Raw genomic sequence first — 27,106 nt, 5'->3', positions numbered from 1 at the left:
AATCTGGAATGGCATTTTTGTTAGTTTCATTAACATTTTATTAATGAAATAGTGTGTGTTTGTTAGCTTTTGGAACGTAACCCCCTTTTTGTACTTTTTCTTAGTCCCGTAGAACATGGTTTTGCACAACATGACATTTTACAGGAACCTAATGTCTATATTACCTGTATATATAGACCACCTTCAAATAAAGTTCTGCCGACTCCAGTGGATACTTAAGCAACAACTTTCTTATGTCCGTGACCAAGCGGTGGGTGCAGATGCATTAAGACCTGTGTATATCCAGTCATTCTCTATGATGCCGAAGTCTGAACTTCAACTAGGCAGATTTTCGTAGGCAAATTCTGTCTATTGAAGTTGGCCAAGTGGAAATTTTGTCTTCTCCTTGCACCAAGGACCACCCAGACAGTGGCAGCTCTTAACATCAGACGTCTTCCTGCCATCATTCATGAGAAAAGACTCGTCTTTTTTGTCAAAATGATGGTTGGCATTATTTCTGAGCCAGACTTCTGGGCTAACTGTGGATGGAGGACCTCAGTTTCAAACCTTATGGCCAACCCAGTCCTTCAGGCCACACCAAACTGATTAAAGTTATTTGATCAGTTTCTACCTGTGCAAATGCAACGGTACATACACTTCTTGGATGGCGACCTCTACAAGTTCACAGTCAATAAGAAATATAGGCAGAACTTACTCTGTCGACTTCCTTCTCGGGAGCAGGTTCTAATGTCACAGGACATTAGAACTTGCTCCTGAGGACCTTTTCATCACAGCCATGGATCCATCATTCCAGTGTTCCAACCTTTCTGCACCTGCTCAGATCACTGTCCTGCACTATAAAAAGACTTCACCCTGGAAAGTAATTTTATTTGCTAACATGCTGTTCTATGTATATTTTCATCTGTAAAATTGTCATTTTGCGCTGCAATCTTTACCATTGTATAATTAATAATAATATTGTTTTTTTTTTTTCACATCCTTATCCATTATGCTGTAATATCCTTTCATGTAAACCCCTGGCTTGTAGCCATGAAGGGTGTTGTGTGTCTTGTGTGTGTACAATAAAGAGTTCTTCATACGTTCATATCCCATTTTTAGAAGCTTAATAAAAAAAATTTAAAAAAAGATTGAGAAATTATATGCAGTAGCAAATGACAAGTTCTCAATGCTTATATTATTTTTTAATGAATAATGCTGTAAGGACTTTAAAAATAAAATATAATCATAATGACAATAGTTTTGTTTTTCAATTTCATAACCTAAGTAATTTGTCTTTGGTGATCATGCTTTTTCATTTTTAGAAGCTTATAATTTAATCTTGGAATAGCAGTTTATCATGAAAATTTTATTTCTGTGGTCACAAGAAATGGAAGAAAGATTATTTATCTATTTTATTTTCAGAAACTTCTATAAAGGTAAATAAAATACATCTGAAAGTAAGCAGTTTTTTTGCTCATTTTTTTTTTCTCCATTATTTTCAATTTGATTTTTTTTGTTTGTTTTTGATTTTGCGCTGTAACCTTGAGGTTATTGTTTTTTGTGTCAGCACGTTGCATGTATTAGACTTACTCGATGCTCTCCTCTGAAAGTTAATTTATAAGTTTTGGCCATTCTGTTAAAGCAGGAATTATGGTCTCCTGTTTTGAGGGATGAAAAACCCACAAAACAGTTTAAAAAACCATTTATGAGGAAAATCTGCAACCTCCCCCCCAAAACTCAGCCATGGTGTGAAAAACCCATAAAAGTTTCTTCTATATAGGATGGACTTATGCAGGCCTTTTTTTGTTCAATGTGTGCAAGAACAGCAGTTATATCCATGCAGACATAATGTAAGTGGACCATATAGATAATAGAACGAATCTTCAAAAAATTGATATAGCTGTAAACATTAACTATGAATATTATATATAAATTTACACCATGAATTGTCAAACTAATAGAGTAAGCTTATCTGCGGAAAGATCTAAACCTCCCAAACACTTCCTAATTCATTTCACAAATATATGTGGTCTGAATTCTAATCTCAGCGATGTCCATTTCCACTTGCAGTCTGCCAAACCCCATGTACTTTTTCTGACAGAATCTGTTATCAGTTGATTCAACTACTGCTCATCTCGGTTGCACAAATTATTCGCTGTATGATTCCTTTCGCCTCAAAGGTGGTACTTGTGCATATGTCCATTCCGATATTCCCTGTCAGAGACTTGGTAATTTGGAATCTCCTCTTTTCGATCTTCTCTGGCTTAAAATCTCTCTACCTCATTGTGTCAAATTCATCTGTTGTCTCTACCGTTCTCCCAACTGCACTAATCACTTGGAGCTCTTTGATTTCCTCTCTTTGCAACTTGATTTTCTCCAGTCCAACTTTCCTAACAGTGAGGTAATTTTGCTTGGTGATTTTAATGTTCACAACTCCAGCTGGCTTCGGTTTTCTAGTCACACTGACCCAGCTGGTCGAGATGCTGAGGCTTTTGCAATTACTAATGACTGTGCACAGATTGTTCATTTACCTACAAGAATACCGGACAATCCTAACCATACAGCCAACACACTTGATCTTTTTCTCACAAACAACCCTTCTAAGTACACTGTCGAAGTGAGAGGTCCTTTAGGCACCTCAGATCACAACTTGGTGATTGTCTCTTCTTCAATGGAGCCTTTTTCTCATGGATATTCCCAACCTCGTGTTGTTTGGCACTACAAGAATGCAAAATGGGATGACCTGCGAGATTTCTTTTCTTCTTTTCCTTGGTCGGATTACTGTTTCAAAACTTCTGATGTCAAAGTTTGCTCAGATTGTGTCAGTGAAATTATTCTTGCAGGAATGGAATCCTTTATCCCACACTCCACTTTAAAATCTCATCCTTTATCTAAACCCTGGTTTTCCAATAAATGTGCTAAGGCTGTTCAAGAGAAGAACGTTGCATATCGTAATTGGCTTGTTTCCAATTCTTCAGTTTTATTTTCTGCTTACACCAAACCTCCCAACAATTGTAAAGTAGTTATCAATCAGTCCAAACTGCAGTTTGAACAGGCTAAGAGTAGAAAACTTGCTTCTTGCCCTAATGGTAGCCGAGAATTCTGGTCTCTTGCCAATGCTATTGGCCGCCACTTTTGCCCATCTTTGCTCCCACCTCTGTCCAAACCAGATGGTTCTGTTGTCACTTCAGCCAAGGATAAAGATGACCTGCTAGCATCCCATTTTTCCTCGAACTCGTGTATTAATGATCTTGGTAAAACACCTCCCACCATTCCCAAAACACTCCATTCAATGCCTCCTGTGGTCTTCCATTAAAAGGATGTCAGGATTTTGACTAATCTCGATGCTAAAAAAGCTTCAGGGCCTGATGGTATTTCTCCACTTTTTCTAAAAATGTGTGCTCCTGAACTTACTCCCGTCTTTGCCACCTTTTTCCACAGTCTTATTCCAAAGGTGTTTTTCCTTCTGCTTGGAAATTTGCTCATATCGAGCTAGTTCCTAAAAAGGGTGACAAATCCTTCCCATCCAATTATCATCTCATTGCAATTACTTCTACTCTTTCTAAAGTAATGGAGAAATCAATTAACCGCCAACTGTTAAACTACCTAGAAACCTTCCGTCTGATCAACGATAGCCAGTATGGATTCCGCCAGTGTCGATCCACTGGTGATATTCTGGCTTATGTTACCCATTTATGGACTAATTCAATGGAAAAGTTCGGTGAAACACAAGTTGTTTCTCTTGCCATCTCAAAGGCTTTCGAACGTGTTTAGCATAAAGGTCTCCCAAACAAGCTTCCACCTTATGGGTTGCCAACTGTTTTTTGTTATTGGTTATCCAGTTTTCTCTCTAATCGCTCACTGAGGGTGATGGCTCGCTGTCTTCTAGCTTTTCCACTAATGCTGGTGTCCCCCAAGGTTCAGTTCTTTCCCCCACTCTTTTCCTCTTGTATATTAATGACCTTCTTCCATTGACTGGAAATCCTATCCATAGTTTTGCCGATGATAGCACATTGTATTCCACTATCCATTTTGAAAAACCTTTCCCTGCTCAATCAGCTTCAACTTCTCGAAAATCTGCTACCGGTTCCTTAAATGCCGATTTCCAGGTAATTCTCCAGTGGGGCAAAGACAACTTAGTTGATTTCAATCCTTCTAACTCAGTCTTATTCTGAAACTCATTCTTCTGCTCCTATGCTTATCTTTGGTGACACTCCAATTTCTAGGCAAAATTATATACCTCTTTTGGGGCTTACCCTGACTTCTAATCTCTCTTGGCACAAGCACATTACAAATATTGCTTCCTCTGCATCTAAAAAACTTTGTTTTCTCTTTCGCTCTCGGCATTACTTTTCTTCCAAACAGATGTTCACTCTGTACAAATTGCAAATCTGCCCTACCATAGAATATTGTTCCCACATCTGGGGTGATGCCCCCAAAACCTCTCTCAGGCTTCTTGATTCCTTTCAGAAGAGGGCAGTTAGGTTAATTAATGATTCATCTCTATCAGAATCTCTTCATTCGCCGTCTCATAGCCGTACTGTTTCTGCTGCATGCCTCTTCTACAGATGCTTCCATGGGCACTGTTCTTCTGAATTGGCTTCTATAATTCCCACTCTCTCTTTCAAAACAGTCAAAACACGTGCAGCCACCAGCCAACATCAATTTACTGTCCAACATGAAACTCACGGAACCAACTTTTATCTTCCTCGTTTATTCATTCAACTGCTGTTTTCTGAAACAACCTTCCTTCATGTGTATTTCCTGAAAATTACGGTCTACAGAACACAGTACTTATATAACATGGTCAATATCAACAAATATCTTCTTTATCTTCTCAACCTCAAACCCAAGCACGGTACTGAGTACTATAGGTTCTAATACGTCTCGTGTTTGGAGTTTATATATAAAAAAAAAAAAAAAAAAAAAAAATATGCTTTCTCCTGGCCGTAAATGAGAATTGCATCTGCTTTATCCGTATAACTAATATCACAGAGATATGGTGAAATATCTATTCAAGGGCATTGGTTCATTCAAATTTCAGTAACAGTCCTCAAGCAGCTAGATTGAAGTTGCAGACTTTCTCTGAAAGGTATCAAGTAATTCTAAGAATGTTTGGCCATTTTGTTAAAGCAGAAAGTGTGGTTTTCTCATTTATTTGTTCTACCCTTACAGTGGGTGTCTCAGACACCCCTGGTATTCTGCAAGGAATTGATATTATAAAAGAGACTGAAGGTATATTTTTTGCATTGCATTATCAGAATGTTACTCTTTCTGTGTAAAAGAGACTTCTAAAAATATACTCCTTTTAATGACTATTGAATAAGTATGTTTGCTTGTAATTTATTTGCTTTTCTATTATTATTTTTATTTTTTTCTGTCATAGGTGATATTGCTTTCAGGTTTAACCAGGCTCTGAAGATATTTGCAGAAGAAAATCAGGAAAATGCAGGAGATTTTGAGATACCTAATCCGCTGGATAATGAGTTTATCAAAGATTCTCAGTCTGTAAACAGAAGTACATCTTCATCTGAATCACATGTTACTGTTCTCGATATTAATGCTGAAATGCTAAAATTTGGAAGGAGAAAAGCTCAGAATGCTGGAATCTATACAGGTATGAATTTCTTCCTTAGTGAATAAGAAAGGTATTAAAACAGTTCATGAAAGTGCTTATCAGTATTAATAAATGGTTTTTGATACCAGTAACAGTAAACTCTGTAAAATCTGGCAATTTACAGAATTTCTTAAAAGATCTTCCTTAAAGAGATCTTCAAAACTTCATTATTGTATCCCTAAATAGGATATACAAGTATTTATGGCAATGATAGAACTGTAGTGATAAGTTAACTTTTATTAAAAGCAAGCAATATTGTGACGTCTTTGCTATAAACTATGAAATCATTTACTCTTTACTATGAAGTTACTTTCTTAGTTCTGTTATTCCTATAATAAGAGATATTAAAATTCAAAGTTTTTTGTTTTTTTTTCGTATAAGTGCTTTTTTTTTAAATTTTATTTATTTATTTATTTTTTTATGAAAACCCCAAACACGAGAGGTATTAGAACCTATAGTACTTAGTACTGTGCTTGGGTTGGAGGTTGAGAGGACGAAAGAAGATATTTGTTGATTTTAGACTTGAACTTTTGTAGATTGTAATTTTCGTGCAAATACATACGAAGGAAGGTTGTTCCAGAAAACTGCAGTTGAATGAATAAACGAGGAAGATGAAAAGTTTGTTCCGTGAGTTTGGCACTACAAGTAAATTCATTAATATAGGAGTTGGAAGAAAAATGGGATGCTACCAGGTCAGCTTTATCCTTGGCTGAAGTGACAACAGAACCATCTGGTTTGCCAATAGCTTTGGCAAGAGACCAGAATGCTCAGCTACCATTAGGGTAAGAAGCAAGTTTTCTACTCTTAGCCTGTTCAAAAGTGCTATGAGGATGGCTGTTTATTACTGTTGATGTGGTGTGTGTGGTCTACTTTTTGGTTCAGGTGGTTTTTCTTTTTATGGCAGAGGCTGTGGCAGAGGCGGCAGTAGAGTCCTTTGTCTTGTAAAGAGGTCCTGGGCAAATCTAGAAAAGGCGTTATAAGTTTCCGTTGATTCTAGGAGATGGCGTTCCTATTCCTTAGGTTTAAAATGTATCCTCGAAATGAGCAGGCAGTGTAGATCCTCGAAGAGTGGACAGGAATACGTGAGATGATTCCAGGAGGCCACTGGAGCAGAGCGGGTTTGTTAATCCAAAGGTGATTAGTTTCCCCTGATAGCACCATGCCCTGTCGGGAGGTACATGGTGAATAGCCCTGGGGAGAACCAGGGTGGTGAGTCTGGGAAGGTTTTCTGGATGTCTGGTAGGAATTTTCTTGTGATGGCTCCCTTACAGCTTTGTTGCCAGACCTGTTGCAGGTGAGTGAAGAGTCGGGGTTTTTCAGCTGGGTGGTTGTTTGTCAGGTCCAGTGTATGGTTAAGGAAAGTGATTGAGCTTTCTTTGGTAAGATTATACATCTTGCCGCAGCAGATAGTCTTCAGATCCAGGGGAAGACTCCAGCTAGGACCTGGAGGGCATGCGTACTAACCATGTGGCAGGCCCGGTTGATGGTTATCAGGTTAGACTGTTGTCTCCAGTTTTCTGTGGTTAACTGCAGTAGTAGCCCTTTGGAACCATATAGGTGCAGTGTACATGATCACTGGTAGGAAAGCCGCTTTGTAAAAGAGGGATAGGGTTCTCTTTTTAAGTCTCCAGTCTCTTCCTGCTACTCTGATCACCAGTGCTGTGTATTTTTTGATTTTCTTTTGCAAGTAGGTAAGGTGTGGTTGGAAGGTAAGGTTTCGGTCAAAGTATAACCCAAGATATTTGAGTTGTTCAACTAGTTTAACAGTCCTGTTTTGTATCTTTATCTGGAGGGGTCTGCTGAGCTGGAGAATACCCTTCAGTAGGACGGAGCATGTCTTGGTTGGCGATATTTCTAGATTGTGTTGAGAGGCCCAAATTTTCAGGGCTGTCAGTGCCCGGTTTCCAGATACCCCTATTTGGGCTCTGCTTTTGGCAGATAGCATCAGAACTAGATCATCTGCGTAGGCTTGAGTTTTAACTTCTCCCAGATCAAGATTCAAGAAGTCATCAAGCACTACATTCCGCAGAAGGCGGTCCAATATGGAACCCTGAGGGCAGCCTCTGTGGATTTGTCTGGTTACACAGCAGTAGGATGCTTTCACCATAATGTTTCTTTGAGTGAGGTAGTGCCAGATACAATTATAGAGATTTCCCGGTAGGTTTGCTTGTCTGAATCTGCCAAGGATGCTTGGCCACCAGAGGGTGTCAAATGCCCTGGCAAAGTCGACTGAAAGAAGAAGGAAGTATTTTTGATCACAGTCACTGGCAGCATTTGTAATGCTTTCTAGGGCATCTATGGCTGATTTTCCCTTTCTGACGCCAAATTGGCTATCCGAAGACAATCCTGCCGAGTTGTAGTGTCGTTCTATTCTTTGGCTGAGCAAGTGCTCATAGATTTTGCTGGTAACAGAGAGCAGTGCAGTTGGGTGATAGGATTCAGGGAGGTCTTGCCATTTCATGGGATTTTCTAGTATTAGACGTACCCCAGCTTTCTTCCAATCAGTTGGGAACCAGCCAGAGTGTAGGCAGTGATTATATAAGTTGAGGAAAATGTATGGAATATATTCTATGGCTTTCCTGATAATCTCAGGCTCAAGGAGATCCAGGCCTGGAGTCTTTTTGTTTTTGGTTTTCTGTGCTGCAGTGAAGAGCTCCATCTCTGTGAATATCTTCTCAATGTGGTCAGGATTATATTGCTCATTTTCTGCACAGAGTTGTAGCTGTTCAGACATGGTGGGTTGTGCTGGTTGCTTGAAGATTGCATCTAGAGTGTTATTTATAGATTCCTGCCAGGTTATGGTCTTTGTGTTCTGTGGGGTTTTTGTGGAGGAGATGACTTTGCCCCTGGGGAGCTTATTGGTGATGATCCGATAAACCACCCCTCAGGGGTCTTCCTTGCCAGTGGTGGAGCCCAGATGTTCCCAGGGTAGCTTCTTCTGCTGCCTGATCATTGCAATATACTGGTTCCAAACTTCCCTGTATCGTTTTTTCAGGATTTCGACTTCAGCTTGAGGCCAGGATTGTCTTGCACGTTGGAACGCACATCTCTTTTGGTTGACATTATTTCGGAGGGTTTGGAGTTCCCTGGACACCAGACAGTTGCTCTGGAGATTGATATTTTTTGTTTAATGGCAGTATTGGCTGTGCAGGTGATGGCATTTGTGACTTCATGTTGGTGCCAGTCCAGGTCTCCTTCCTGTAGGTTGCTGGCTCGGAGGACCCGGGCACGGTCAGTGAGCTCCTCCTGAAACAGATCCCAGTCAGCCCTGCCCACGGAGTATCTGTGTTGCAGTTGTCCTGGAGTTGAAGCGTGAGATATGGATCTGAGGGCTTGAAAGGTAATTGTTCGGTGGTCTGAGGTGGACCAGCCTTCTTGGACCATCCAGTTAGAGATATGGCCTGCAAGTGACCTAGTTGCAAATGTTACATTCAGAGTAACTTCCCACATGGTACTGGAGAAAATGGGGAGATTGTTCAGTCAATTGATGATTTCAAAAGTGCTGTTGGCAGGGTATTCTTCCAATTGCTGCCCATTTTGGGAGAGCGGCAATTGACATCTATGCAAACAAGGATTCTGGCATTTGGCAGTTCTGTAGTGAGGTTTTGGAGGTAGTTTATGGCTGGGAAGATGTCTTCCCCAGGCTGGCAATACATGGAGACTGCATAGAATTCTCCCACAGGTCCAACTATGTGGGTGCGGGCTGCCCAGGAAAGGCAGAGATGAGAGATCCTTGTCACTGTTAGCTGTGGGTTGCGGATGAGGACCGCAGCTGAGGGAGTGTCATCCAAGCATTGTATTATTTTGTAGTTCAAGGGATATCCCCTGGCTTCTTTGGCATGGGGGTAGGGTTCCTGAATGAGGAGTATATCAACATTTTCCTCATCAGCTTTGATACAGAGTTGGCTTGTGACTGCTTTGGCTCTTTGCACATTGATTTGGAGAAAATTTAGCTTTTGATTATTATATTGTTTAAGGGTGCGGCCCATAATTTATTCTACTTTGGTGGATGCTTTTAGCCTTAAGATAGACAGGACATTTATTGTCTCTGATGGAATGGGGATGTGGAAAGTTTTGTGCCTTGCAGTTGAAGCAGATTGGATCCTCTGTTTTATTTGGGCAGGCATTGAAATTATGGCCCTTTCGTGCACAGTGGCCACACATAGGTTCACTCTGTTTGCAGGTGTGGCCAAAGCAGGGGCATCGGAAGCATTTGGAGACAACCACATGCTCCTTGAAGCGGTGGCTGCCCCAGTTTATGAAGGCTCTGGTTTGTTGCTGCAAAACATGCCAGGCCCTGAGGGACAGTTCAACAACCCAGTTTATTAAGTTTCCCAGGCGTGACCTCATACTGTACTTAGTATTTATCAGAGTAGCAGCATTGTCTTCCAGGTAGTGTTGGCAGAGATTTCTTTGGAAAAGCTGCTCTCTGATCATAGCTGGGTCAATGTCCTTTTCCACATCATAGATCAGGATTGACAGGCCTCTCTGTCTTGGGGGCAAGCTGTCAGTCCCAGGATGGGGATCTTAGTATTTTTGAGGATTTGAGCAGCGTCTTCCTCTGTCTCGGTTTCTATAATCACACTGGTGTTTCTCGTCTTTCATATAGACTTGATCTTTGTGGTTCTTAGATTGCAAGAGAGAGAGATTTGCTGTGATGGAGTCCTTAATCTGCTCACTGGTCTGAGGAGTCTCCGGGGGTCGCTGGTTTAAGTAGTACCAAGTGTGGTGTTGGCAGAAGGATTTTCTTTTTTGGCAGGTTGAACTGCTGTATTAGCATTTTGGGTTGTTTTCCTCAGTGCGTCAAAGTAGGGCATGATGTGGCATTGGTGTGTCCCTACTTTCCAGGTATGCTTCTAATTTGGAAACAAATTTCTCATTCTACGTGTACATTGTGGAGGGTGATCTCAAGCTTCGTCCAGAGGCCAACTACGTTGCTGTGAAGGGCAGTTGTGACACGATTTGTACTGTTTTTCATCAGGTTTTCTAGTTGCATGTGCAAGAAGAGGATTTGTTCAAGGACTGTGCCCTCAGGAAGAGAGGGGTCAGTAGGTTTTGTTTCAGTATGCTTGCTAGTTTCCTCAATAATCTCTGGTTGGGAGTTCTGATGGTCCTGTGAGTCCTTGGGATCACTTCGTGATCTTGTTTCCCTTTCAGACTTCAGGGCCACAAATTTTTTGTATTTCTTTTTAATTGATGTAGGGATCTGTCTCGGGTCTTCAAAATCATCACGAGGATCAACAGTTGTTTGATTGCCTCCAGGTCTGGTCTGTAGATACCGCACTAGATTGGTCTACTTCATTGTTAGGTTGGTTTCCATCTTTTTGTTCCATTTTGTGTAGAAACAGTGAAGATTTAGCTTATTGGGTCTATATTGGTGGGACAGAAAAAAAAGTCAACTTGAACTAACTTACAAAGATATAATTCATAATTTTGTAAAAACTGGTGCCTCTGGTCTGATGCCATGAACTAACAAAGACAATTCATAATTTTTTAACAGCACTGGTCTGATGCCACTCTTTCAGTAAAAGCCAAGTAGTAGCAAATACAGTGGTGGGTCACCTGACAGGTTCTCCCAATTTTTAGCAGTTCGAAAATGTTAAAAATTGCTTCAAAAAATATTGGAATAAAAGGTTTGAAGATTAGGAAGCTAGAAAATTTTTAAGATTTTTAATCATTATTTAAGGGATAACGAAGGAGCATTAGTTTTGAAATGCACCTGTCAGGTGACCTGCCACCATTGCCTTGTTAATATAGCTAGTCTTTTTTAGTATGCGTGCTTATGGCATAGCTTTCAAATGTATTCGAAGTAAATAACATCACAGTTACATGCTGTATTCTTGTTGTGTAGGTATATCATGGGTTCAAGGAGATGCGGAGGAATTGCCTTTTCCTGATAAATCATTTGATGCTTACACAATTGCCTTTGGCATTAGAAATGTTGTCCATATAGAAAAAGTAGGTGCTAATTCTTTTGAATATTATAACTTTCTTAGTGTGTTTTACTTAAATCTTAAATTATTTACCAAAAACTAAAATTGTAAATACTTTAAATAATAAATGTATATTTGAAAAAAAAAAAAAAAAAGAATAAAATTGGAATAAATAATTTAAAAAGCAGAAAGATTTATCCTTTCATTTGGAATTGTGCTGTCCATTAACCCTGCTTAAAATTTGTAGAGTTTGGTTGTGTTTTTTAGAATATAAGGCCATGAGGTGCCAGCATATCATATCTCTAAATTACATTCATTCTTTGTTTATTTTTTCTCTTTTCAGGATGAAAAAAATCCAGATTCTGGGAGTAAAAAAATCCTGTGTGTACCCTGTATGTACGAAAGATATTTTACGTGAAAACATCTTTGCCAAAAATGTGAAACAGAAATGACGTAAATTACGTTGGTGCGGTCACTAATGTTGATTCAGTAGAGTAAGTAGAGGGCGTGAGCCCGCTTTACCAGTGGAAGGTCAAAGATATCGTTAACCAATTCCTGCCCTTTGAACTTGTTCCGGCGCCTCCGTAGCCAGGTGGGAAGGAGCAGCGGTGTGTAGCACACGCTTCTTGATTAGACCGGGGTTCGAGCCCGTCACCACCAAATACGGAGGATGCGGAAAGGTCAGGAAATGACCACCGCATATCCCGGAGCAATATGGCCTTAGTTGCTAATGCTCCTAAAAACCAAATAACTAACTAACTAACTAACTGAACTTGTTCCTTGTCATCCTTTTCTCGTACTTATCAAACCAATTCTCTTTCCAAATGTCGGTAGAATTGCCACCCATGTTTTCTTGTTCCATTTCTTCATTCAATTTTCTATTACGCTTTTGTTCGATAGATCACACGGTAGGTATATAAGCTACAACAACTGAACTCTCAGACGTTGCTTGACAAAACAAATACCAAGCAGCCTCTTGACTAGTAATTTAGACAGAGTTGTCAATGCTTAATTTTCTTCTAATTTCAATGATGCCAAACTCAGGATACTCGTTCATAATTTCAAAAATTTTATGTTGTAAATTGCTAATCTCATGATTGGTCTTATTTACGTATTCGATAACATAAACAGCACAGAATATTTTTCCATGATGAATTGAATGTCCATGTTAGACTTTAAAATGCTAAACACAAAAGGATTGAAGGGGTTATGTCATTTTTGATGAGGTTCTCTTTTCAGTAAGACTTTTGGCCGAGTAATACCAGCTCGAAGTAAGTCGATATAATATGATTCTGAATGAATGCAATTTTCTTTAAAGAATTGATCAATGTTAGTTATATTGATTTTTCTTTAGATTCTTCCACAAGAGCTTCAAAACTCCAAACTCATAAACAAATAAAACTATGTTTATGAGTTTGGAGTCTGATATTACCAGAGGCTTTTGCAGTAGAAATGGACACAAGCTGATTTATCATAGATATCGTTGCATTGATAACATTTCTCATAGGTTCTTTAGGAGCATTGTTAAGCCACAAAAGAATATGAGCATGTGGACTGCCACGATGTTGAAATTCGATCCATTGAAAATAATTGACGACATAATATTGTCAAAATGGACTTAAACACTTAGACTGAAGTAAAGTTAAATTACAATCTACAAGTTTATTAAAATGAAACGCACACGTTACTGCATCTTCATTACTAATGTCACCTTTTCCATAAAATGAAGAGCTTCTGCTCGCTCATTAGGGATATCCAAGCCATCATCTTTTAATTTTTATAAAATTTTAGCAATTTAGGCCATTTGATTTTGTGTGCTGAAAGTTAAGAAGAACGTAGGTTTACCCAATTGCCTGATCGCAAACAGATCTCCTTTATGTTGTGTCCAGTAATAAGTTGAATTAGGAATCGATTTCAAAAACACTAAATTCTTTTCAATGCAGTTATTGACGTATTCTTGAGATTGGTTTTGCGACTAAACTTTATATAGCTTCACTCATTTCATCACATGTAGGAGCATCATCGTGTTCCATATCTTCATCGAAGAATGCTCCTACACGTTAATAATCATCTATTCTCCAAGGCATAATAATCAATCATCGAATTAACATTTATAATTTCGTCCAAAAGTCAGTATTGGCCGAAACCATGTCTTAGTCTTCTAATTTGCATGAATGGTATACTAGGAGAAATGAGCCCCTCTCTCACTAAATCCAATCGAGGCAGATGAGATGGAATAGCAGGATAAATGAAACCGTTGCTCTTTGAAAATGTTGGAATGGAATCATTTTTGAGAGATGCTCGACAAGTATTACAAGCCTTCGTAGTTATGTCTGCAGTTGGAAATTCTAGAAGTAACAGACTACAAATGTATTTTTCAGAGTTTAATAAAATCTGCTTCTCAAATTCTTGAGAAGCAGATTTTATTGAACGCTGCATTTTTTTTTTATTCTCTATATTTTTGAACTCATTCTTTTGTCAACATGGGAGGCTTCTTCGGCGGCTTTGAAGCTTTTATTCTTGCATACTTCTCTGGATTTCGCTCAGCTGGAGTTTTAGCCATCTTCAAAATGCTCTTATAGGTTGTTAAATGAAATTAGATTTGATGTTTTTATAATTCAGTAGTTATCAAAATCCATTTGTAGACTAGTATGGCGTCATAACCAAAAACTACTGCAAAAAGTGACTATTGTTTGTTCAAGTGATTGTTTTGTTGTTGCGTTCTTGAATCAAAACACTTTATATTTTTAAATATTTACATTTTTAATCGAAACTTATTTACGTACACTACTTAGAAAGTTGATGTTGATCAAAATCTCGAGAAGCAGATTTTATTAAAGTCTGCATTTTTTTTGTTCTCTATATTTTTGAACTTTTCCTTTTCGACACGAGAGGCTTCTTTGGTGGCTTTGAAGCTTTTATTCTTGCATAGTATTACTATCTACTGCTAACTCTACTGAATAAATGTTAGTGACTGAGTTAGCGTCATTTAGGAAGTGACGTAATTTCCGTTACTATGAACAATGCAATGTTTTATTCTCACGCCCACTACTTACTCTACCGAATCAACATTAGTGACTGAGTTAACATTGTTAGCACCAGTGGTGAGCTATAGTGGGCTCGCAAGAGCCCATTGTTGAGACGATCTTTTTTTTTTTTAATTTGCGAGCCCATTGTTGAGATTTATTTTACAAATGAAATCCTGAATGCAATTATTGAGTATCCAGAACCGAAACTACGGTGGGGCAAGCGGGACCCCATTCCCAACATTTTAATGGTGCAGTTGATCAGTTATGTATTTTAAAATTGCTTCATTTTTGATTTAAGTGCAGTCAGACCTCTGTTTAACAAACTTCTTTATAGCAATTTTTTTGATTCCCCTTGGTAATTACATTTAAAATAGTTTCCGCTGAAAGAAGAAAATTTACATGTAACGAACGGATTAAGAGAGACAACTGTGTATGCATTGTTCTCACCTCTGGCCTTCAAACAATTTAGGTAATTAGAAAGTGCGAATTAAGGGTGAAAGGGATTACCGTTTCACAATGTTAGTGGTGTCCGTAAAACCTATGCAGTTACATACTGAGAAATCGTTCTAGTCAGTATACTTTCCATAGCCAGTTAGAGGGTTAAGAAGATTCTCGACACAGATTATAGCCTCTGGTCAACCTGTGTTGTGGTTCCCCTTTACTCCGACAAACGGACTTATGTTTTTCGGAGAAGTGAGTGATCCACACCTTCCAGTAAATTTCTCTTGTCTGTGTTTACATGGTCACAGTAGCTGAATATCCGTGTGATTCCGACATTTTGCACTGTATTCAAAGAACTAGTGACAGTAGCAACGTAGAGTGGAGGATTGAGGCAACTAATCTATCATTACTATTCTTGGATATAGGAAAACATAGGAAATTTCAAGGTCATTAAATTTTTAAAGAACTATAATTAGTCACTGGGAATTATTAGTGGAATAGTTGTGCTACCTGATAGCTTTGCGGTAGAAGTTTTCAGGATACCAAATTGTATGTAAAAATACTCACGTGTTGCTGAGTTATTTATATTATATAAACTTTACGAAGATGAAATGTTGGCAGATTTTGAAACTTTGTCGAGCCTTTCACTGTGTAGAAAATGTTCTAAAATATAATGGCATACAGGCAATAATTAAAAAAAAAAAAAAAAACTGTATCGCCAATCTCCAAAAAACTAGCGCGAATTAAGGATGATTGCTAAAGAACTTGATGTGGAAACTGTAAAGATCGATCATGTGTTCGGGCCACAATGGTCAGCTTTTAGCTTGCAGACGGAAATTGTGGGTTGGAGGAATTATCCCGTTTTGTGCAAACATTTTGAATCAGAAGTTAAATATTCCGGATTATTAAATCGACTTTTAAATTTGGAATTTCTTAACCATTTAGCACTAATGGTCGACATCCTGCAAGAGCTCTCTTACCTTTCAGAAGCTTTACAGAATCACTATGGTAAAAGCAGATAAATTAATTCTTCGAACTATCAATGCTATTGCTAATTTGAAAAATTCTGAAGGAAATTATGAAGCTAAAATTGAGAACATGTTGAGGTGGAAAGAATTTGAAGGAATCAAAATTGAAAGTAAAAAAAGAAATTGTGACAAGTTATTAAATGCATTGTTTTATCCTTAAAGGATAACTCATTAATGGAACATGGTGATTTTAAATTAAATAAAGAAAATAACGATACCATTGAAAGAAATTTTAAACATATGCTACCCAAAATCGTGAATTTGAAAGAACTTTCGTCTTGATGGCAAGACAGTGAAAACTGAATAAGAAATTTAAGTTTTCTGATAAAATATGAAATAATTAATGATTTTAGAGATTTTGTCGAAGACAGTTTATCTTTAAAATCGAGTGAAATTACCCTTTCAATTAAGAAAGCCAGAATTATCTTTGAAACCATTGCCATTAGCAGTGCTGAAGCTGTGCAAGCTTTCGGCGTAATGAATACTATTGAGTAAATGAATGAATAATGTTGACAATTAAACATGTTGAAATGGAAAACCATTGCTTAAATTTGATCCGGATCGTTACGTCAAATCATTCCTCTGTAATCATTGCTCAGCTATTGAGCAAAGCAAAAGATCGACAACAAATATTAATGAAGAAGTAAATTGGCAATTTTTAGAATAAATTTTTCTTGAATATTTGTGAAATAATTTTTTTTCATGTAATCTGTGATTTTTTTTGTGTACTTTTTCTAGGAAGTTTTTTTTTTATGTAATATTTGTTTTTATATTGTGGAATGCTTTGTGATAGTTTTTATGTTATTTGTGATATGGGAAATATTTCATGTTATTTTTTATTCGCAATATAAAATTTTATCATGAAAAAAATATATCCATTATATTTCCCTAATTGGTAAAAAAAAAGTTGCGCGTATGCCGAGCACATGCGGTAGATGGTTTATGCGAAACGTCCTTCGCGTTTCTTTTATGCATTTTGATTTTTATATATCGATTACGAAATAAAAGAGCTTTTTTATTGTAAATATTTTATTGATCATTCACAGATTTTTATAATTTCTGGAAGATACAATAGATTTATGATAACTAAAGTAAGAGATGTATACTTGCGAGTGCAACATATCTAAATATCTCTGTAAAATAGCACCGATTGATGTACCGATCTTGTAGTTGAAGCGACATATGCAACTGTTAAAGGGCACCTAACAATGGAATGTAACGAAAATGCGAGACGAAAAAAAGAAATTGTTGACAAATATTTGTATTGTTGAAATCATATTTACTGCAGTAGTAACTTCAGGAAGCATGATTGTGACGTCATACTATTCAAAAATTCTAAAAAGTTAGAACTCCAGACACCGTCATATCCAGTTATCATCGTAAGGCGGCGTTTGAGTTACCATGACAACCAGGTTTATTTGCCATTTCTTTTTTATAATTTGTCCAAACCTTCTTTCTCTAAATTTATTAAAACTGAAACTTCCACAACATTAGATGGAAGTTTGTTCCAGCATTTGATTACTCCCTGGCTGATTGTAAATTTTTGGACATCTATTTTGTAGGTATTCTCTTTCAATTTAAATGTATACCCCCTTGTGCACATCATTTTAATTTTATTGAAACATACTAGAAGGATACAAGCCCTTGATCCAGCACTCTCAATTTAATGAAATTGTATAGGCTATGTTTTGGATCCTCTATGGCAGTAGTCTCAAACTGGCGTGCCGCATCTGCCCCCCCCCCCGAAGCAATTTTACACGGCCCGCGAATACATTTCAGTTATGTATTTGTTGTAAATACGGTGCTTATAATTTTAGAGACATAGAGATATGGAGTGAGCTTATGTGCGCAACTGCCATTGAAGGAAAAAGAGATAAAATGAATAGGTTGGGGCTTTGTCTTTGTCACTGTATGCTTGTATGCCAGGCCACGTGACTGGGGTAAGGTAGGAGAACTTCCCACGTCGGTACAATCAGTAAATTTAGTTCGCCAGCCGACAGTTGGTGGCGCTTCAGTATTGTGGTGTTTCCGATTTTTTCTATTGAGTTGGTACTTCTGATATATATTTTCCTTGAGTCAGTCACTAGTTGGTTAGCTGGATGCACAGCTGCGCAGTTCATATTGCTATATAGATGGAGACAAACTAACGTATAGCCTGTCAGCTGCTTTCATATCATGCATTCGGCCTGCATGCAATTTGAGTTTGAGACCACTGCTCTATGGAACCCTTCTTCAGACCAAGTGGAGAGGAAGGAGTTGATGGTCCTTAATAAAACAGCATAGCATATACACTGGTATGCAAAATTTAAGGACCAGTCAAGTTTCCACCCGTAGCTTCTCATAGGAGTGGCCTGGATATGCGAAAAGCATACCAAAGGAATCTTGTGAGGTACAGAAATGGTGAAGGAAACAACAGCAACACAACAACGGAAACAAAACAGTACAGAAGGACTTTATTCAAAAATGGCAACATAGCACTGGCTGCCATGATACAGATGCATCACTGCCAAAGATGGAACAAAGGGAAGAGGTTGTCCTCAGTAGGAGATATGGCCCCCCCTAATGTCGATGCAGGCTTTGCACCATCTGTCCATACTTAGAACAATGTTGTTGATAAGTTCTTGCCGTAACATCGTCCATTCCTCTGTCAGCGCCATCTTCAGCTGGTGAACATTTTCTGGTGGGTGTGGACGTGCCACTAGGCATCTCCCCAGAGCATCCCATATGTATTTGATGGGATTTAGATTGGAGGAACAGGCAGGTCAATCCATATGAACAATGTCCTCACTTTCCAAAAGCATATCACAGCTGCTGTGCGATGGGGTGTGACGTTATCGTCCATAAACACGAACTCGGGGCCAATGGCACCTCGGAACAGATGCACATGGAGAAGGATTACCTCAGTACAGTAGCGTGCACTGGTTACAGTACTGCCTTCCAGTATATGGAGTTGTGTATGTCCATCCAAGATAACGCCTCCTCAGACAAGAACACCTCGACTGCCATATCGATCCCTTTCAGTGATGTTTGCAGGGTGGTAACGTGTGCCAACCTCTTGCCAGATTAGCTGGCATCCAGAATCGCTGCTGAGACTGAATCTACTCTCATCACTAAAAAAGCGTACCTTAAGTAAAGATTTTGTGGTGCTAACCTTTAGAACTCGACTTCATCCTCACTAACTGAAGATATATTGAGAATGATGTTACTGTCCTGAACAAGGTAAATGTTGGAAATGATCACAGATGCACACTTGATATAGATGTAAGAAAAGAAAGGAAAAAACTGACTCAAGTAAATAGTACGAAAGTCTTTGAGATAACAAAAGAGGAGAAAAAGCAGTATGTACTGGAACTTAAGAACAAGTTTGAGTTTCTGCTGACTGCTCAGGACCAAGATATCAACGAGGAATATTACAACTTTCTGAAAGTCATAAAGCCCAAGAAACCTATAAGTAAAAAGAAATCCAAAGAAGAAAAAAATTAGTCAAGAAACACTTGTCATGATGAACTGAAGATGACAAATGAAGAGCAAGATAAACACTGACAAGGAGAAAATTGAGTATATTGAGTTATGCAAACCATTAGAAAGAGACTCAATTTAATACAAGAAAAGTAGCACAAGCATTAAGGGAAAACAAAGGACTTAAATCAGCAGCTATGAGCAGTAATACAGAAAGAAATATGATACTGAAACTGAAGAATACCAATGGTGTACTTATAAATAGCAGAGAAGGCATTATTCAAATAGCAGAAGACTACTATAGCAAATTATACAAGGAGTGAGGGAATGATGCCAGCAGTGGGGAAGATGGATTGCAAATTAGTAACACATACGACATACCCGATATCCTTCCTGATGAGGTAGAACATGCATTGAAGAAAATGAAGAATCAGAAAGCCCCAGGGGAAGATGAAGCTACTGTAGAGTTGTTAAAATTGGGAGGAAGAGAGACAACACAAAAACTGGCAAGACTTTTCACAAAATGCATTAGAAAAGGTGTGATACTTAAGGACTGGAATAATGCAATCATAGTTTTGCTGCATAAGAAAGGAGATAAATTAGAAATTGGAAATTATAGACCAATTAGCTTGTTATCCCACATTTACAAGTTGTTCACAATGGTCATTACTAACAAATTAGAAAGCATACTTGATGAGAATCAACCAAAAGAGCAAGCTGGCTTTAGGACAGGATTCTCAACTATGGATCACCTTCACGTAATATCACAGGTAATGGAGAAAGCAAATGAATAAAAAACACCATTATGCCTGGTATTTGTGGATTATGAAAAGGCATTTGACTCCATACAGCGTAAGGCAATGTTTCAGGCACTGGAAAGACAAGGCATAGATACCCCATATATTATGATTTTGAAGAAAATATATGAGAACGCTACCTCCTTTATTAGACTAAACAAAGACGGTAGGAAATTTAAAATTGAGAAAGGAGTTTGACAAGGAGACACAATATCTCTGAAGTTGTTTACAGCTGCCCTTGCGGAAGCTTTCAGCAGATTAGACTGGTTGCAGAAAGGAGTCAATGTGAATGGAGAGTACCTAAACCATTTATGATTTGCAGATGACATTGTGGTCATAAGCCACGATCCCAAAGAATTAGAGGAAAATCTTAATCAGTTATGCACAGTTAGTAAGGATTTTGGACTAAAGATGAATATAGCTAAAACAAAAGTAATGATGAATAAGTATGCCATAGAAAGGGATGTAATGATTGAAGGAGCAGTAATTGAAAAGGTGGAGTCATATACTTATCTGGGACAAGTCATCAGCTGTAATAATGGTAAATGGCTGGAAGTCAAGAGAAGAATAAATTTTGGATGGATAGCATTCAGGAAATATAGTTACATACTGAGGAGCAATATCCCAATTTGTCTGAAACGTAAAATAATGAACCAATGTATATTCCCCACCATGACTTATGGAAGTGAAACTTGGGCACTCACCAAAAGAATGGAAGAGAAGCTAAGAACTACACATCGAAGAATGGAACGAATTATATTGGGAATCAGACTGTTAGATAAGAAAAGAAACACATGGATTAGGCAGCAAACTCAAGTAAAGGACATTCTTATCAAAACTAAAGAACTAAAATGGTCTTGGGTAGGACACAGCTCGAAGACATGATGACAGGTGGACTAAGAAAATAACAGAATGGTACCCAAGAGGAGCTAAAAGAAACCCTGGAAGACAACGCCAATGGACAGATGACATTCATGAGTTTGTGGTTAGTAAATGGATGGCCATTGCACAAAACAGAAGCAACTGGAAAGTTGCTGGAGAGGCCTTCATCCTGCAGTGGATTGAAAATGGCTGATGATGATGAACCTTTAGAAATAGTGTTGGTCCTTAAGTTTTGCACACCAGTGTAGTTACCTCTAACAGTGCCAAGGTATGAGTACATAAGTGAAAAAAAAAAAAAATCACATATATATACATATATATATATATATATATATATATGCTTCAGCTACTGCTCCTTTTGAGTTACAGACTGAAACCAAATATTTCCAAAAGGTTTTGATACTAACTCCAGTAAATCAGCCCTTTTGAGACAGCTGTGTCACACCTCTCCTTCTCCATCAGTAATAATCTCAAGTGAAGGTTTGAGTAGGGTGAACCCCCATTAAGGATAATGCTTTTGTGTGTCCCACTAGCTCAAAATGTTTGAGCACCCCTGGTACACAGTATTTTTCATATAACTTCTCTTGTTTAGAGAATTAAACAATCCACTTGATACTCTTTACTTAGTACATTTGTGCTGTTTAGTATTTAATTAATTTAATTTTTATTTTAAAAGGCTCTTTCAGAAGCCGAGAGAGTTTTAAAGCCAGGAGGAAGATTCCTGTGTCTTGAATTTAGCCATGTCACCAATCCTTTAATGGAACGGCAAGTATTATTTATTAAAATATAATGTTATTCTTATATCAGGGTCTTTTTATAAATTTAACGTGACAGTTGATCTGGAATCAGATAAGAAATGGGATATTATTCCTTATCCTTATATTTTGATCTCTAGTATAATGAATACGATGATTTTGTATAATACACTGTCTTGTGGTACTGGAAGGTATAGATTAATTCAACTGTTATGTAAACATGATGTGAGAATGTCACCTAAGTGTTAATTTTAATTGTTATGCTTTTTGCATTAATGTCAATTCCACTACTGAACAATTTCGTAGAACTATAAACAGTACCCATGACGTTGATGATTTTAGCCTATTCTCCCTGTCCTCTAACATGAAGGTTATCGAGAGACAATTGCAACATGCTGTTGATTGCCCTGAATTTTTGGACAAAGACTAATGGCTTCAGGTACTCACCCAGAAGTCAGTTTTAATGCATTTTTGTCTTAAGCACAATCTTCATCTTCATTCTGAACCTGAATTGGGGTTTGGACAGAATATGATTCCAGTAGTACCTGAGACTAGATTTTTGGAGCTTATATTTGAGAGAAAGTTGACCTTTCTACAACATATCTGCCAACTGCATACACTGTGCATGAGAAGCTTGAATATCCTTTGTGCAATCTCCTCTACTTATTGGGATGCACCTTACCATGCCTCTATCATGCACTTGTGTGATCTAAACTAGATTATGGGTCCCAGGTATGTGCGTCTGCTAGGCACTGCATACCTACTCTAATGGTTAGATCCCATTCACCATCAGGTGATCCATATTGCTGTTGGAGCACTTTTAACTTCTCCTGTGCAAAGCCTTTATTTTGAAGCAGCGAACCATCTTTATCGCTTTGATGGAGACATTTTCTCTACAATGCACTTTTAAATTGAAATCCATGACAGACTATCTCACATGGATGTCTCTTTCTGAGCCACATTAGGAAAATATTTACAACACACATTAGACTGCCACCTGTCCATTTGGTTTTAATCATAACCAAGAGCTACTCAGAGGTTTAGATATCATAGTAAACAAGATTGTCATAAACCTTGTCACCATCACAACTTCCTCCACTCTGTCATGCTTGTGTTCCAGCCTATGATTTCTCCATTAACAAATGGAGGAAGGCTGACGCTCCATCTTCTATATCCATTTTTACGAATTATTTGTTGAAACCTTTGAATTTATCCAAACTACCCACTTCCATAACATCAGGCAGAAGTTTATTCCAACAATCAGTAACCCTCTGGATGAATGCAAATTCCCTCACATCTATTCTGCAAACATTGTTTTCAATTGATATTTATGATCTCTTATATGTGCCATCTGAGAGAGAGAGAGAGAGAGAGAGAGGATGCCATCAACTTTTAGATTTCTTAACCTTTTTAATGCTTTAGATCTCTGAGACTTGTGACAGACATTCAGGAATGGCAAGCAAAGGCTTGCTACCTGGAAATCTAAAACACTGATGAAACTGACATTCAGGTGATGCTTGTGAGCTAAGTAGACCAAATTTTGGTGAAATATAGTAGTTCTGTTACAACCAGATTGTCTGCTTGCACTTTATGATGGTGGGACTGTTAGTAATCTTAAGTATACTCCCATCCCACATGCAAGTTCTGAAACACTGCACCTAGTATACCGGAGGTGACCATCCAGCCATGAACCAAAGAAAGCAGAGGTCAACGTGTGGCATACAAACTATGCAGAAAAATGCAGCCCCTCTGTGTCACTAGGCAACAGTAGGTGGCAGATTATTCTCATTAATTAGAACAAACCAGCACTTTGCTTATTGGAAACTTGAAGTGGTGAAACCCATTTTTATTCTCAGAGCAAAGCACCGTCAACTCTCATCTGCAGTATGATTAATGTCTTTTGAGGTTATGGTGAGATTGTGTCCTTACATTTTGAGGTAACAGCTCTAAAATGGGTTTTGCAGGCTGCTACGAGATAGTTCACCTAGCATACAATCTCACTGCCTCTACTTAGCCATATAGTGACTAGAGATGTCAAGAAATGCTTGTGTAGAGAGCATTGTTGTTATGTCAAGGAACTGGGTATATTCTTGCTGTGTACTCCATATCCAAAAATTTCATTATTTCATATATGTTCCCCCCCCTCCCCTTTTTACATGGTCTCAGTTCCAATCTCAATGATGTACATTTCTATTTACGCACTGCCAAGCCCCATTTTTTCTGACAGAATCCCAATTATTAGTTGCCTCAACCACTGATCATCCTAGATGCCTAATTATTCACTCAATGATTCCTTTTGATTCAAAGGTGGTACTTATGCATGTCTGTCCTGATATTCCCTGTCCGGGTTGCTAATTGGAAATCTCTTTTTGATCTCCAAGTCCAACACTATTTTAGGTTCAAAATTCATCTAGTCCTCTATTACAAAAGTGTTGGTCTTTGTGAGCTTTGCATCCAGACCCCTCAATGTGCTAAGGCTATTCAAGGTAAGATTGTTGCATATCACAATTGGCTTGCATCCAAATCTCCAGGTTCATTTTCTGCCTCAACCAAAACTTGCAAAAATTGCAATGCACTTATTAATCAATCCAAACTAGATTTGGACCAGGCTAAGAGTAGAAAACCTGCCTCTCATTCAAATAGTAGTTGAACATTCTTGTCTCTTTCCAAAGCTGTTGGCTATAATTTTTGTCCATCTATACTCCCACCTCTGTTAAAACCTGACAGTTCTGTTGTCTTCTCAGTTAAAGAAAGCTGACTTACTAGCATCCTACTTTTCATTTGACTCTTTGTATTTTCAATCTTTGTAAGCCACCTCCTACCATTCCCAGTAATTTTTGTCCATCTATACTCCCACCTCTGTTAAAACCTAACAGTTCTGTTGTCTTCTCAGTTAAAGAAAGCTGACTTACTAGCATCCTACTTTTCATTTGACTCTTTGTATTTTCAATCTTTGTAAGCCACCTCCTACCATTCCCAGTACACTCACACTCGGTGCCTCCTGTAGTCCTGTGTCAATTGGATATCAGAAGAATTTTGAACAATCTTGTTTCCAGGAAAGCTCCAGGGCCTGATGGTATTGCCCCACTTGTTTTCAAAACCTGTGTTCCTGAGCTTCCTCCCATTCTGTGTTGTTTTTTATCACTTTCTTATTCTACTGATGTTTTTCCTTCTTCTTGGAAATTTGCTCATATCCAGCCAGTTCCTAAAAAAAAGGTGATAAATCCCTCCCATCCAGTTGTCTCATTGCACTTACCTCTACTCCTTCCAAAGTAATAGAGAAATCCATTAGCTGACACTCCTAAGCTATCTTGACACGTTCCATCTGATCAGCAATCACCAATATAGATTCTATCAGTGTCAATCCACTGGTGTGATATATTGGCTTAAGTTAATCACTATGGACAAATTTAATGGAAAAGTTTGGTGAAACTCAAGCAACTGCTGTTGACATTTCTAAAGCTTTTGATTGTCTTTGACATAAAGGTCTTCCAAATAAGCTCCTCCCATCTGACTGTTTTTTGCAAATGAGTATCTGGTTTTCTCTCTTCTTTCTGCAGGCAATGGTATATGGCTCTCTGTCTTCTAATCTAACTTCTCCACTACTGTTGGTGTTCCCAAAGGTTCAGTTTTTTTCTTTCACTCTTTTCCTCTTGCATATTGATGACCATCTTCCACTGACTGGGAACTCTCTCCATAGTTTTGCTGATGATAGCACATTGCAGTCTGGCTTCCAGTTTGAGAGACTTTTCCCTGGAAAGCATAAACTTCTTGAATATCCACTGCCAATTCTTCAATGGGGCAAAGGTAACTTAGTTACTTTCAATTCTTCTAAACCTCAGTCCTATCTTATATCTCGCAAGGCGCCTCCGTAGCCAGGTGGGCAGGAGCAGCAGTGCGTAGCACACGCTTCTTGATTAGACCGGGGTTCGAGCCCGTGACCACCAAATACGGAGGATGCGGAAAGGTCAGGGAATGACCACCGCATATCCCCGGAGCAATATGGAGAAATAGATACTACCTTTCATAGTCTAATGATTAAACTATGAAAGGTAGTATCTATTTCTAACCACTTTCTCCTACTTAACTATCCCTTATCTATGACAGTAACTGGCCTATAGTGCTACATTGCTCTAATTTATGCAACAGTTATTCACAGCATCAAAGGCTTTACTGAAATCTAAGTATATGATGTTAGAATTATGAAATGCTTATAGCAGCTAATCAGATTGGTGAGGCATAATCTTCCTTTAAATAAATCCATGCTGTGATTGCCTTATAGCTTTACTCCTATCAAGATGATCTTGCATTACTTCTTTAACCATTGACTATTTTTCATGGCACAGATGTCACAGGTCTATACAGCCTACAGGTCTGTATTTACCCACTTCACCCTTTGATCCAGCCATTTGAATATTGAATGTGCACATCAGAAATCTATGGAGATGCTCCCTGAATTTTAGGGTGCTCTGATTATTATAACTAAAGGGGTGCTGTCTACATCTGTTTCATCTTCTTTTAATGCTCTGGCTAGTGAATGTGGTCTGTTCTGTATACCAAAAACAGTAAAATTTATATATCTATTAGAATTATATCATTGCCACTTTATTATTACTCCAGTATGCTGTTCATGTTTGGTTCTCATTATTAATTGTTTTTCAATTGGCGAAGTTTGGCAATAAGAAAATTCTTTATGGTGTTCGTCAAAAATCACCCATTGATATGGTAACTTTTCCCCTGCTGCACTACCTGATTTTTGGCTGTACAGTACAGTACAGTAAACCCCCCACTATTCGCAGTCGCTGATTTAATATAAAATGAAACCTAAAAAAATGTGAATTTTAAAGTGCCGTGAACATTTTCCGTCATAAAAAACATTGGCATGGCTAAAATCATCTTTCCCAGTCAAAACAGTGTTCAGTAGGTGGGGGGGTGTGACAAAATCGCGAGTGCCGATGTTTCCCGCTAATCCTTGTTCAGTATGTGTTATGCGTTTGTCATGGAAGGTTTCGTCATTTGCTTTTAATTTATATGCTTATAAATTGAATAAATTTATCAATTTATAAATTGATATGCTTACAAAAGTGATAAATCTACCGTTTTGCAGTGTAAAACAGACTTTTTCGAGCGTGTTAACGGAAGAAAGTGACTTTATTGTGGACAAGTTCTTTCTAACCCGTACAAAA

At 38.1% G+C, this 27,106-nt stretch overlaps 1 protein-coding gene across 1 annotated transcript in view; it reads left to right on the top strand.

The window, feature by feature from the left end:
• Coq5 (ubiquinone biosynthesis protein COQ3, mitochondrial) overlaps positions 1–27,106 on the top strand; it is an 80,457-nt gene that overhangs the window by 20,720 nt on the left and 32,631 nt on the right. Inside the window, exons 3-5 of the mRNA XM_090389370.1 lie at positions 5,366–5,596; positions 11,448–11,554; positions 21,842–21,930. Coding sequence (XP_090245496.1) covers positions 5,366–5,596; positions 11,448–11,554; positions 21,842–21,930 — 427 coding nt within the window. The remainder of the gene's footprint in view (positions 1–5,365; positions 5,597–11,447; positions 11,555–21,841; positions 21,931–27,106) is intronic.

This window comes from Mastigoproctus giganteus, unplaced genomic scaffold, assembly GCF_048544385.1.
Source record: "Mastigoproctus giganteus isolate SK-2022 unplaced genomic scaffold, ASM4854438v1 scaffold_15, whole genome shotgun sequence".
NCBI classification, from domain to species: Eukaryota; Metazoa; Arthropoda; class Arachnida; order Uropygi; family Thelyphonidae; genus Mastigoproctus; species Mastigoproctus giganteus.
Note: the sequence above shows the minus strand (reverse complement) of the source record. Positions and strands in the feature narration are given on the sequence as shown.